Raw genomic sequence first — 15,058 nt, forward strand, 5'->3', positions numbered from 1 at the left:
GTGTGTGTGTGTGTGTGTGTGGTCCTCAGAGCTATTTAACTACATTCACACTTTAAATGAGGCAGGACTTCATTTTTCATTTTCTGTTTCCCCAAATCACAATCTGCTCTCTGGTTTCTTGCAGAGATCTTGACTTAAATAGTGTCAGTATGTCATTATTTATATACCGCATATCTTAATTATGTCCGAGAATCACATTAGTATTACATCTGCAATTAGTTTCCTTAAATGTTAGAAGTTGTGATTTTAAACCATAGAAAGAAAAAATATATATCTCAATTGACATTAATTAGGGTTGCTCTCCTGGAATTCCCTTTTGTAGATTTTATTGTCAACAAATTTATACTTCTGAAAGGGGAAATGAACAGTTTGAACATGATTTGGATTCTGCACATGAACACATCTCTCACTAATAACTCGGCGTTAGTTGCAAATAGTAGATTTCTCAGAAGGAGCGAGTGGAGGAGAATCCTTAAAAATAGAGTCCTCAGTAAAGGAACAGCTTCAAACTCTTCATGCTTCTTCTGTGGCGATATTTTTATTTTTGACAAGAAGCAAATTATAGTAATCATGTACAAACAGGAAAACAAAATGCAGTGTGTTAGATCCATCGCTTGTCCTTTTACTTTTTATCTACCGATACTCTTGTTCCATTTAACAGCATATCTACTGATTTACTCTGATAAGCACAGCTTTTGCGTTTTTGTTCTTGTTAACCAGGTTTTTTGTAAACAGCTCAAGTACAAAATAGTACAATCTTTGCAAAATCCTAAAAGTAAAAACACCAAATTCAAAAAATTTGAGCTAAAGTTGCTAATAATCCAAGTGAAAACAGAATTCCCGTATTTTCTACGGACTGCCTCGGACAGAAAACATTTTATTCAGTGAGCTGTTTAGATGTGGAGTATGCTGTTACATCACAGGGCTCAAAGCTGTCACTTCTCGTCTCCCCGTCCTTATTTTCACCAGATCTAAAAATACTCTGGAAGTGGGAGAGTCAGTAGTAATTAGTCCTTGATTGGCTTTGTCATTAAAAGCAAATTCCCATCAGAAAATCGATACAGTAGCTATGCCATTGTGGTTTTTTTGCTTTTAGTAATTCATTTGAACTGTTTCTTTCTTTATCAGGAGTGGCGTGATTACACAACATAAAACTGGAAGATTGTAAGAAAGAATTTCACATGGGAAACTCATGAAAAACACATGTTTTCACATGTGCATCACATAAAACATGTATGACATGGTGTATGTGTGATAAACTTGGAAACACGTAATACACATAGAAAATGTGTATCACATTTTGTCTCACGTGAAAATATTTGAGACAGTAAAATATGATACACATGTGGAACATGGATCACATGTGGTAGACATGTATCCCATGTGATACTTAAAATATGTGTATCCCATTTGTCTTTGTTAGTTGTTAATGCCACAGAGGACCAGACGTGTCCAGTTGCTCAGGACGTGTTGCGCTTTTATTCAGCTGGGTTTTTACTTTTTAACTTCCACGCTTTCTCAAAGTGGATTAACCAGAAGAATTTTTTTCTTCTCTATTTCTTTTACAAGCCTCATTTCACTCAATCATTTTAGATTTCCCCTGTTTTTCTTTGGATTTAGTTTTTTTTTTTCTTTTTAGGATAAACTAAATCATTTGTAGTTTCTTGAAGCCAACTCTACTCCTACCCTTCTCTCTGTCTGGCTGAGTTATTTAAAAGGCAGAAAAATCATGTCACATTTTTAGTATTATGACTTACAGTGATGCAATGTTTGCTCTCACGTTCTGCTGCAACAACGAATCTGACAACGTTTACAACAACCTCAGCAGAGTCTGCATAACTGATTCGACACTGCGGCTGATTCTCCGTAACACGCAGGCTTCATCCAGTACAAATGGCCTCTTAGTGGAGACAACCAGCCAGCTAACCGTTCCAGTTTGCTCGTGGAAATGCATCTTCCTACACGGCTACAACAGAATGAGAAACTGGATTGTTTTTTGTCGTATGGACCAAACAGCAGCTCAGGGACAGCATGTCTCAGTGCTCTGCTGTAGTTTCCATTCTCTGGAGCTTATTATTATTATTATTATTTTTTATTTTTTTTTTGCATTTTGTGATATTACAGCTACAAAGTCAATTTTCTTGGATTTAGTGTATCTTTCTTGGATGGAGCATGTAAGGGTATCGTATCGGCCGATATCAATAATTATTTATTAGTTTTTTTGTTTTAAATATCTGAAATACTGCCAAAATGCTGATGTGACCTTTCTTGTTTTATCCACAGTTTTCTCTTCATGCTGTTTTTTAAAAATTATTATTTCTAATCAGTTCTGAGGCTCGTTGGTGAAACCTGAAACTGCTGCTGCATAAGTTACTCTACAGGTTGTTGCTAGGTAACCAAAGAGTGAGCGAGTTTCTTGACCTTGCTAGGCTAACTGTGAGCTTGAACAGCTACAATTCTATCTGACATATGAGCTACTGAAAACTGATTGTGTTTATCACAATATATACTATTGATTTATTTCCCAGCCCTAATCTGAAGTGACAAACAAATGCAAATTTGCTCATGATTATGAAGTGGAAGAAGAGTGACGTATAGTTTTAACAAAATTTTTTAAATAAAACAATGATTTTTCTCCCTCTGTAGGATTGGGTCTTCATCAGTCCAAATTCTGCTGCATTTACAGCTGCAGGTCTTTCTGCTATATTTCCCTGACATCTTTACATGTGCAAATAGAAATTTTTGTCCGTTTCTATTTGCAAAACAGCTCAAGGTCAGTCAGATGTTCAATATTACTTAATGTTAAAAAGTACTTATAGAAGAAAATATAGAAAAAACCCTGAAAATTTCAGTCTCAAAAGCAAAAAAAAAAAAAAAAGTAACTTTTGAAACTCAGAAAAAAAATTTTTTCTGGACAATTTCTGAAATTCATCTCAAAATTTCCGTTTTTTGGTGGGAATTTACTTCTCTTTTTTATTTTTATTTTTTATCTACAATTTCAATAATTGAAGTGTCATGACTCAGGAAAAGCAAAGAACTGACATGATCATAAACACGTCCAGGATAAACAGAAGGAGATGAAGTGACTCAGTGTTTCTGCTGACGGATCCAGAACTCTGCAGGTTCTGGACTCACCTTCCTTCTTGTAGAACACCAGCTCCGTTTTGAACTCCCTCCTGTCGTCCAGCGCTCCTTGGATCTGGGCCGTGGAGCGGTCGCTGGTTTCCGGGCCGTACAGGAAGTGACAGGCGCAGCTCTTCTGCATGAGCTCGGCGCGGGCGTAACCCGTGAGCTCGCAGAAGCCATCGGAGCAGTAGACGATGGGGTACAGGGACTGGACCTGGGCGTTCCCCAGGACAAAGTTACTGTCTGTAGGGGACAGACAGGACAGCGGTCAGAACAGCCAAATTATACTCATAGAGTGTTGTGCAATGCCATAGACATGGGATACCAATATGTCAAAGTTTTAATAAAATAAAGGTGATTAGGGGTTGGAGTTTAGTGGGAAGAAACTTTTCATTTCCTGTCGGTGTTAGTAACTAGGGATGAACTAATAGCCCATTTTTAAAAACCAAGTATGAGAACAAACACATTTAAGAACTTGCTGACTACTTAATGTCAATACACTCCTAACAATCAACTTATAAATGGTTTATTTTTGATAATTTATCAAAAATATATCCTGTATATTACTCAATATTTCACAAATCAAGTTTTAAATAGTCTGCTATGAGAGTAGAGTGATCTAGTCCAGGTCTGACGTGTGTAAGTATTTTAGTTTTTAAACTAGAGCAGATCAAAGACACTCAAGGCAGAGAAAAATTGGGTGGAAGCGTCCTTTAGCTGTAGCTAACTGAGTTAGCTCATTTATGTGGAAACTAACAGGAAACTAAAGGTGTGTGAAGCTTCATGTTTTTGTATCAACCTCATATCTAGTAAATACAGGATGGGTATCGCTGATACCGATGCTTTTTATCGTTTAAGTTTGACATATGACCTTTCACCTCTGAGCTGAACAGTTACAGAGGACAGCAGGATAAAGCGATGCAACAAACACAACAGCTTTTGTTGCATCGCATCCATCAGCTTTTCAGCGACTCAGAATTGGTCATTTCAGGGCTTCTTTTCTTCAGAATTGTGTCAGCAGTGAACCCCAACATGCAACAATGTGCTGCTAATTCTTTTTTGGACTATTTCTAAAACTAGCGGTCCAATAACAATGGTGGTAAACTAAAAATTCAGAAGTGGGTCTGCGTGCTTCCACAGCTAACGATTTGTTCAGAACCAATACCATGAAAGCCGACTGAGGTACATCAAAGACATGTTTCTGTTTTTTACACACACACACACACGCAAAAAAAAAAAAAAAAGAAGTATTTGCTCATCAAATATTTGTATCCCCTGCAGGTTGAATCTCACAGCAATCAGAGAACTAAAACACGGAGACACAAAGAAATCCTTAAAGCGAGCACTGGGCCCATTTTTTGCTCCAACGTGAAGAGCCGAGGCGGCCCGCTGGAGGCTCGGGAGACGGCGGCTAACAAGAATTGATCGGGTGAAGTAAACATGACAAGAGTCATCGCAAAACCGTGAGCTTTCTGTAATTGATGCCACCAGTTGCTCACGTGTCCGCCCTCCGGTCACAATCAGGCAGGAACACACGCTGCTTGCTGCCTTCAAACACATTCTGGCTGTTAATCAGCGTTCTCCTGACAAGTGTGTGTATGCACACGCATGTAGACGTCAAGCTGCATATTCAGTCTGCGGCTCCGGGCATCCAGACGAGCGAGCGCACCGAAAGGGACAATCTATTACGTTGAGCTCCGTCGTTCTCATCGATCCATCAGCGCCGAGGGCCCGTAAGAACACATATTAAATATCTGATGGCTGATTCACAAGTTGTGTGTGTGTGTGTGTGTGTGTGTGTGTGTGTGTGTGTGTGTGTGCCTTGAGCTCATTAGGCAGCTTAAAATGAAGTGCTGAGGAAAGGAACTCATCAAAGGAGCATAAAAAGATCATCCTAAGACCAGATCAATGCGCGGTGAAGAAAGTACCAGTGTTGGCTGAAACCCCAAGTTAATAGCGTGTAATATCCTTCGGACCATCAGTCACTCAAGCAACCATTACACGATCCATATCAGCTAATTACTTCTGTGTTTGAAACATGAACCTTTCTTCCTCTTCCTGCTCTCTTGTTTTTTTTTTTTTTTGTTCTCCTGGGAGAAGAGAGGACCACCTTCCTGCTTTGCTTCCTCCTCCACTGGGAATTGGTGCTGATGTCACCGGATACCCAGAGGCCTGGATTTGCTGCAGGAGTGTTTACTCAGGGTCCCACGCTTGGCAGCACTTCCAGGTACAACTACCAGCACCTGGAACCTCACAACAACAGGTGACAGGCTGGCGGTCCATCCTAATATGTACAGTAGAGGAGGGCGATGCTATTTTAATATCGGTTCAATAATAAATACAGGGACAGTATCGCCAACACCGATACATACCGATATATTATTTAGTCTGACATATAGGCGTTTCTGTGATTATTTTTTTGTTTTTTTCCTTTTGCATTATTTTGTTAAAATCTTAGATTTTGAGTCAAGTTTTCAGGTGTCCACAAAATACTTTAAAAACATATTAACAAGATAACCAGAAACGGTAGAAAAACAAACTTGTATGTTTTTTTCCCCTAAATAAAATGGAAAATCATATTATAATTTAATCTGAGCTGTACATTCTATTTAAAAAAAAAAAATTTGCAACAATATTTTGCATCATTTTATTTAACTTATTAATGCAATGAGATAAAAACAATTGTAAGCATATTTCACAGCTTTAAGCATGTCTGAAGTATTTTTAATTACCAATTTCCCTGCAAGACGGTTTAGAAGTGACTAAAAGGAAGCATGGTGTGAAGCTGCTGCTGCTGGAGACGGGCAGCGTGGCGTCACGCCAGCAACTCAAAGGCGACAATAGACTGAGCGTGGTTGAGGGAGGGGGCTTGGGGGGCTTACTCAAACATCAGAAATACACTGCAAGTTGGATACATATGCTGCCATTTATTTTTGTCTCCTTAGCAACTCCAGCATCACGAACAAATGTCAGAGCATCAAGATCACCTTCTGCTCGCTGACTCACTGACTGCGCGTCATTTGGGCCGTCACACCAATTGGAGCCGACGACGTATGGACTCGCATTATGCTGAGGAACCTTTTGAAGCTGTCGGTGTGTGGAATGTGGTGGGACTTATGTGATTTTCATAAAGTTGGACGTTGTCGGGTGAGAATCAAGATGGAAACACTGAAGAAGAAGCACTTCCTGAACTAACCCTAACCCCAGACTGAATCCCTTCGCGTCTGATTGACCGTACTCACGCCTCTCGGTTTGAATCAAGAGGAAGTTCAAATCGACTCCACCCACAATGACATACGAATGGTTGAATTTGGTTGCTTTGATTTCATACGTGTTAAATGTTTATCAAAGGGAGCTATTGACCCTTCGCACATGACGTCACTCTCTTTAGAAAGCATCCTGCTCTGCCATCACAGGCGTTAAAACGACCTAAGCACAGGCCGAAAACAGACAGCTGGTGGCCTAATGCCGCTGTAACGATGGTTACAGGGTGCAGAAACACACCAGGATGCAAACTAAACTTTCATTTTATTGTAAACTTTGTACATGGGAAAAAGGACAGCAGCAGTCAGTCATAAGGGCAGCAAACACAATTTACTAGGTAAGAAGGTTAACATCCATGTTCTTCATAAGTAAGTGAGATTAGGAAGATGCAATTAAAAGCTGCATTATGGAGAAGCTACATACCTAATCATTAGTAACCATGGAGAAAAAGCCCCTCCATTATGCGGAGGGACAATCTCCTTCTGTAAAGGAGCGTTGGCCGTTTAATACTGTCTTTATCCATGCAGATCCTGACTGTTTGCAGAATATCTTCGATTTTAAGGGCTCATTGAACAAAAATCTGAATGAATTTTTATTCTGAAATTGAGCCTTCGGTCTCATCTAACCCAGACCGATGACATGCTGCAGCCATGACAGCGCTGTAATGTGCTTCATGTCCTCCTTCTCATCAGTTTGTCTCTCTGGGCTGAGTCTGTCAGGCTAGCTGAGAAAAACCTTAAATGTCAGGCTGCTGAGCTCTGTCCCAGGTGAAGCCCTCTGCACAGCCTTCCACCCAGAACAGAGCCGAAAGAGGAAAACGTGATACGGAGCGTTCACAATGGAGGCTTTGTGCTGTCCTCGGCCTTTTGTACGACAACGTTTTATCAGCGAAGACACTTAAACCCCGTACTGCGACGCTCGGTGTTGTGTCCAGAAAAATGTGCTGGAATTTTACTACAACATTTCTCTTAGAAAAGATAACATTATGCAAAGCCGAACTTAAAACTTTCCTTAAAGCTGCAGTAACTTTAATAAAATATATGTTTTTGTCGCGACAGCTTGTTATGAGACAAATAATGTGTGACTACTGTCTCAATAAATGCTCCACTCCCGACCAAAAGCAGCCATTCAAAGCCAGGAGAAGCGTCTTAGCGCTGTCAATCAACCTCGTGTACTCGCTGCTCGATGGGCCACTAGCAGAGAAACAATTTACCACTACAGGAAAACCGTTTATCTGCCGTCATCGGTGTCATGCTAGTTAGCATAGCCACCGCTAGTGGCCATTCATAACCAGGCCACCTGGCTGCAGCGTAGCACAGAGAAAGGGAGGGAAGGTGAGAGGGAATGGGCAGCGCCACACAGAGGGTCATTCACCGCGCTAAGACCCGCCTCCTGGCTCTGATTGGTTGTTTCTAGCTAGCATTAGGAGAAGGCAGAGAAGCTCAATTTTTTCACAGATTATGTCTCATGCCATACTATCACAACATTTTCAACAAATATGTAAAAGAAATATTTATTTCTTAAAAGTTACATATGTAAAAAAAAATATTTAGAATTTATTTATTTTTCATAGTTCAACCAGCTGTAGGTGATGACCGACCATTCATTCACCTTAAAGTGCAAAGAAATCATTGTTACCGGGTAGTTTTAAAGATCTGTTACCAATATATAACAAAAAAATCCCATCAACCCATCAATCATTATCCAAGGAGCCTAGATCTATTCTCCACCACATCAGGCCTGGAGCGGTCAGCCTGATCTGCATGCAGAGCCTGGAGGAACCGCTTCTCCTGCTCATCAAAGACCCCCAGCCCGTCTGTCTGAGGATGGCATCATTTCTGCCCTCCATTCTGCTCCAACACACCTTAAAAAATATCTAATAAATAATTCATCAGCGGCTCCCACAGCCTCAACTCTGCAGCCCAAACTTCTAGTTAGCAGGCTGAGAACTCTGGGGCAGAGAAGAGCCTATTTAATAAATTAATGACACTTTTCATTTTTTTGGTGACGCCAGAGAAAAAGGCAGCTACACATTTAATACCAGGTCATTTAAGAAGCTGTGTAAACACCTTCTGCTCCATTTATCCCCTCAGGTCAGAGGGCCTTCCTTAGAAGGTTAGGAGAAAATGTTGCTATGATTGTACAAAGTGAAATCTAAAACCAGAAATATCTGTGTTTTTGCAGAAAATGTTATGGTTGAAATAACTGAAAAGTTCAGCTCAGATCCAGAACGTGGTTGTAAACATCCTCACATGGTTACTGCTTGTATGCAGCATTCAAAAATATATTATCATGAATGGACTATTCTGTTTTTCTGAATCTTAATTTAAGTGCTTGGGAGGTTTGGACAGGAAGTGGATCAACATTATGTAATATTTAGTAATCTGTTTCACTTCCTGGGACTTTATACAGAAGAAGACTGGGGCCACTCAAGTAAAAAAAAAAAAATCAGATTTTTTTTCTACGAATTCAGACTTTTTTTCCTCAGAACTCTGACTTCCATCTCAGGATTGTGACTTTTTTCTTAGAATCTTGACTTAATTCTCAGAATCCTCTCTTTTTCTTGGAACTTTTTTTTTTTTCAGTGTTCCTTTGAATGAATCGACTCCAAAATCACACAGACGTTTACATGCTGCAGCTGTTTTCACTCAAAGTAAGGGACATGCTATTTATCTGGAGATAGTTTTTACTCGTTAATAAAAATCTTTTCTCTAAAATGGAGTGCTTCTGAGAAGGTCAAATATGAGGGAAAACTGTATCAGAAAGAAAACTGGAATAAATTTGGAAGTTACAGTGCACCTTGTTTTTTGTCCTTTTGGAGATTTGGAAAATTTTGAAGCTTTAACCAATTTATTAGCGCAGCAAAAATGTACTTTTACAGTAACCATGTGTGTTCTAAGTGCGTCTGTCCAGGACAGAAGTAGATTAGATTTATTTGCCTGTTGCTGAACAGAACAAGCAGAACCTGAACCTGCAGCAGAGAGACTCCTGGATGTGTTCAACATAAATTATTTAGCTGAGATCATGCAGTTAGAAAATGAAAAGAAAAGTTGCACTGCTCTTTGTATAGTTCCACAGCAGCTACAGCAGTGGTTTCAGGTAATGTTGCTAGCATTAGGAAACCAGACCTTAAACGTAAAAACAAGAGCAGGTTTTTCATCCAATAATAACCTGACAAAGAGAGAGACGTTCTGACCAAACAGCATTTAGAGCAGCTCTGCTTCTCACCAGCAATAAAGACACAGTCCAATAATTTAATCTATGGATATTTTCTGGTTTGTTTTTTTTAGCCTTTTCTTTTAAAACTATGTAGAGACTCTACTTACCAAACCTACGTTAATTAAAAAATATGTAATTTACAATAAAACTACAATTTTTTTTCTGCATTTGTCAAAATATACAAAAAAAAAAAACCCCAACAACAAACAAAACACTTTAGTGTCAATTTGAAAGTGGAGATCTACAAAAACAAAGGTAATATTTAAAAAGGGACATTAAACAATAGAGTGCATAAATATTCACCCCTTTCAAGTCAGTATCTTAGTCGACGATTCTTTGGCTGTACCTTTACAGTCCCTCCAGGGTCTGCTGCCCCACAGAATGACACTGCCACCACCATGCTTCACAGTGGGAATGCAACATCTGGTCTGACGGCTGAAAAGCTTCATTTTGACCCATCAGACTACAGAACTTTCTTACACTTCCATCTGCGATGGACTGAATATATGTTAAATATTTTTATTGAATTGTTTTTATTTAGTAAAAATCAGTTTTCAGTTTGACATTAAACAGATTGTTCTTATTTTGTAATTTTTTTTGGTCAAGAAAGACAAATTTTGTTTATTTAATTTTGGGATATTTTCTCTTTTTTTCTCCCCAAGTTGGTCCACCAACAGTTGGCGCCCTGGGCAACCACCTTTATGGCCAAGAACTGGCTGAGAGGAAGTCAGGCGGCAGGACAGGAGGTACCTACGAGTTTCAGATCCATGCTAACAATGTCATATAATAGGCACTACTAAAAAAAAACAACACAGTGTTTACTCCTACAGTTATGATTAGATGAAACGCTCGGACAACAGAACCAGTTAAACTCTCTTCCCAGACCCAGTCTGAGTAAATATGTGATCTTTTTCCTTTAGATGAACCTCTCTCCTTTATATTTATGCTGCCTGATCACTTCAAAAAGTGAGAGCACCCAGACAACAAAGTGAACGAAAACAGCAGTGAGAGTAGATTTTATTGCCTTGCAACATATTCCTCATTCCCTTATTAGTTTTCGCTCTGTCTGAATATCTGGCCCTTAGATTTCTCATGTCCTGTGAAGACGACTGATGAGCTTCCTGTTTGAAGTTCCCTTCAAATGAAGCATGACCTTTGGTTGTGCTTTTTAATTTGCAGTGGAGCTGACAAGAAGAACCACATGAGCAACTCCTCTAGTGGTAAATATGGACCAACTAAAAAAAAAAACTTCAGTATGCAAGTCCAGCTCAAAGCTTTAGAATATCATAGAATATTTAACTTTTTGCCCCCCCGATCCTCTCATGAGGTGGGTTATTCCACAGAGAGCCTGGATCTGCAGCCTGTGGCTCCGGCCCCACAGGTGGCTCTTTGGACTCTAAGGAACTTTAAAAATATTTTAAAAAAGCTAACTAATGTTTTTAAATATAGATTTGAACAACAAATTTAGGATTTTAGCTGTTTTTACCCCTGCAGTACTTGCTTTAAATTTAAATGCTGAAATGACACGCACACAAAAAAATCCTCAATTTAAACAAATATAGCTTTATCAGCAATATCACACTGCAAAAACACAGAAGTGTTTTTGGTCTAGTTCCTATTGAAAATATCCTAGCACACCTGAAATAATACAAAACTAACTTGCAAGTATTTTTTCATAAATATACAAGAGCTTGTGTTAAGTCAATAACTCTTTAATGCTGATGCAAAACCACAACTTCCATTGGCAGATAATTTCACTTCTAGCATGGGAAAATGTCTTGATATAATTGGGATAATCTGACAGTTGAACTTGCCCTTTTTATCTATTTACATTAAACAAGCCCCTATATCTTGCTGAAAATATGTATTTGTTCCTTATATCAAGTGTACTAAGATATTGGCATTAGAAACACTTGGTAGGATTTTGTGTTTTTGCAGTGTAACTGTGTGGTCAAACCTTGCAAAGCAACAACAAAAAAAAAATCAAACCACAAAAAACAAAAACAGGACACACAACAATTCTCTGTGACAAAAATCTCAAGGGAAAAGCCATGTTCAATATCGCCACAAAAACAAACTCAAATTAAAACGTGGGGGCGAGAAACATATGCAAGTGAATATGCATCCCGATAGCATCCATCGTTCATTCAGAAAGAAACAAACAACTGAAACATCCAGCAGACAACAAAGAAGCTCCAGGCGGTGAACCCATAATGACACCAGAAGGAGTTAGACGAACTTACTAGAGTTTTAGTCTGCTTATGAAGAATATTAGCTCGGAAAAGTAAAGAGCATCACAAACTCTCGTCATTTGCGAAGTGGATTGATTATTTCCAGTGGGCTATCTGATGTTTTCACTGTGAGTTGCAGCCTTGAAGTAGAAGCTGAGATGGACCAACTAGGGATCCATCCTACAAACATGCCTGAAGGCATAGCAGCTGCCCAGCTTTGATGAATAATCCAGCACACCGGCCCAGCAACAACGTGAGATGATTACATTAGACAGTGTATTTGTGTGTGTGCGTGCGAGTAAAAGTGTGCGTTTCATGTGAATGGGAGGATTCAGTGTGTAGCTTGTGCAGCTCCAATTGATTGTAGCTCTGCTCTCTTATTGGATTATCAGAATTTGGAAACCAAATTGAGATTGGATCGCCTCTCCTTCCCCCACCCCCTCAAAGCAACCCAACATGTAACTGGATTAGAGAACATCTGGAAGAGCAGGAAGTATCCTCACAGAGAACCGGAGAACAAACCGATTAATATGGCAACATAAAAAGGGAGCAGCTCAAAAGCATCATTAGAGAGGCCGGCGCTGACCCGCGGCCTGGTTCGGTCCGGTCATTACTAACCGAATTCAGATCAGGAACTCTCATTTATTTCCAGGCAAAAACTGCCTGGCGCACTGCAAAACAGCAAATCATACCAAGACGTTTTGGTCGAGTTTCTAGAGGAAGCACCTCAGTTCACTTGAAATAAGACAAAACCGTAACTTTTCAGCAAGATGTTGGAGCTTGTTTTAAGTCAATGATTCCATAATATTGATGAAAAAGTGATAGTTCAATTATTTCTCATATCAAGATTTTTCATTGAAAAATAATCTGCTGAAAATTGACTTTTGATTTAATTTTGTCTTATGCAAATATCTAATGCAAGATATTTGCATTAGAAATTAGACCAGTGCTGTGTTTTTGCAGTGTGGTGTGTTGGTTCCCCATTTGCTGCCAAAGGCATCTAAACCCAACATGCATCAATGGTTCCAATAAAGATGGTGTAAAGATGGTATTCTGTGACGACGGCTGAGAGTGTTGGGAAAGACAGGAGTTTCTTAAAGAGACAGAGTCCAATTTCAAGGTGTCAAATTACAAAGTCAAATCTTTTAAGTTATGTTTGATATATACAGCACAATTATAATAACTGGTAACACTTTAAATTATCATAATTTACAAAATCATGCAAAGTTGGCACTTTTAATGGACTTTTAATGCAACTTTTAGAGCAACTTTGCATTAAAAGTGTCATTTACCAAATTACACTTCATGACAACTTTCATAAACATTCATAAAGACTTCTTTATATTCATGACAGGTGTTATGTCATGTTTATGACAGTGTCATGTCAGTCTTATGCACACCCCGTCAAATAAAGTGTTACCTAATAACTAAAGGTAACGTAGTGGCTTGATAATGCAATAAAATGACATAACATGCCTGTTAAATACATAATACCGCCCTAGTAAGAGTGAGATGCTAATTTGTAAAACGGAGCCTTTGTGGTTCAGACCTGGTTGTTTTGTCCGTTCCATTGATGCTCAGTTGGAAGTAAAGTCAAGAAAACCTTCTCTGTAAACCATTCCTGAACTTTTTGGGAAAATGGAGCACAATAAACTGCAGAAGAGGACATTTCCATTAAAGCGTGTACATCGTCTACAACATTGCTGAAGCAAGGTTATGTCTTGTGCCCATTATCCATGTCTGAAGCTCAGCCATGGATGTCAACAAGGACATCCTGATTAAAACCACACATGTCAGAAGCTGAGGTGAACTGTGTGGTCTGATACCCTTCTATCAGAACCAGCATTATCTTCCTCAGTGGTTCAGATCACAAGGTCAAGCTAAACACCAATGTGCATCAATGCTTTTAACACATCAGTGTCGAGGACAAAATGTTGTCCTTCTCTGCCTAGCGGGGGCCGCCGCTCCCTCCGCTGCCGTCACACACTCATTACGGAGGAGACTGCTGAAAAACGCAGCGACTGCATTCAATCAGCTGGGTGGACTGAGATAGAAAACTTTTCTTTTTATTGAAATGCATGTGACTGGCTTCACATTCGTCTGCATTGTTAAAGTGAATGAACTAAATCTTTCTGTACACAGCAAAAACGCATAATCTTACCAATCATGTTTGGTGTAGTTTCCAGTTTCAATGCATTAACACACTTAATGTATAAAAACAACTTACAAGTAACTTTTCAACAAAATATAGGAGCTTAAAAAAAGCTCTAGTTCCACTGACAGATGATTTCACATACAAGATATTTTTCCCACAAGTGAAATAATCTGCTTTTTAATAACACTTTTTAATATTAGTGACTATTGACTTAAAACAAGCTCTTCTGTCTTCCTTCTTGTAAGTTAGTTTTGTCCTATATGAAGTGAACTGGACCAAAAACACTTAGTCACATTTTTATTTATTTCTTTGCAGATATTTAACTAGATATTTTTGTAAAGTTCTTTGAATCATTTGCTTAGAACTGGCCTTATGTAAATAAGATAAATTCAATTGGTGTGCAGTGTGCATAACACTGACATGACACTGTCATAAACATGACACCTGTTATGAAAATGAAATAGTCTTTATGCATGCTGTCATTTGGAAAATTATAAAAAATTTTATGCAAAGTTGCTTTAAAAGCTGCTTTAAAAGTCCATTAAAAGTTCCAACTTTGCATTAGAGTGTCAATTTTTACAAAATAATACAAAGTTGGCATTTTTAATGGACTTTTAAAGCAGCTTTTAAAGCAACTTTGCATTAAAAGTGTCATTATTTACCGAATGACAATTCATGACAACAGTCATAGACATTCATAAAGACTCATTCATGTTCATGACAGTGTCATGTCATGTTTATGCACACCTGGTCAAAGTGTTGCCTTGTTCTCCTTACTGCCTGCTGTGTGATTGAAGACCATGTGCTCCTTCAGTTTCTGTTTCTTTACGTTCGGCTCTGCTCAGTTTCTGCTCTGTTCAGAAACAGCACTGTTGGTTGTGTTTCTGCATTAGCTCTGTGATGGATTGGTGAAAACTCAAGGGTGTGCACTTCCTCTTGCCCACTGACTGAAGATGATTAATCGGAAGCAGAAATTCACTGAATGAGTGGGTAACACACACACACACGCATGCACACACACGCACGCATGCACACACACGCACACACACACACACACACACAC

General features: G+C 39.0%; 1 protein-coding gene across 2 annotated transcripts in view; it reads right to left on the reverse strand.

The window, feature by feature from the left end:
* Positions 1–15,058, reverse strand: part of kcnh3 (potassium voltage-gated channel, subfamily H (eag-related), member 3) — a 182,032-nt gene that overhangs the window by 60,901 nt on the left and 106,073 nt on the right. For both annotated transcript variants that reach the window (XM_017302023.1, XM_008437609.2), the window contains exon 2: positions 3,136–3,369. In XM_017302023.1, the coding sequence (XP_017157512.1) occupies positions 3,136–3,369 (234 nt within the window). The remainder of the gene's footprint in view (positions 1–3,135; positions 3,370–15,058) is intronic.

The sequence above is a fragment of the Poecilia reticulata genome, linkage group LG2 (assembly GCF_000633615.1).
Source record: "Poecilia reticulata strain Guanapo linkage group LG2, Guppy_female_1.0+MT, whole genome shotgun sequence".
In the NCBI taxonomy this organism is placed as follows: Eukaryota; Metazoa; Chordata; class Actinopteri; order Cyprinodontiformes; family Poeciliidae; genus Poecilia; species Poecilia reticulata.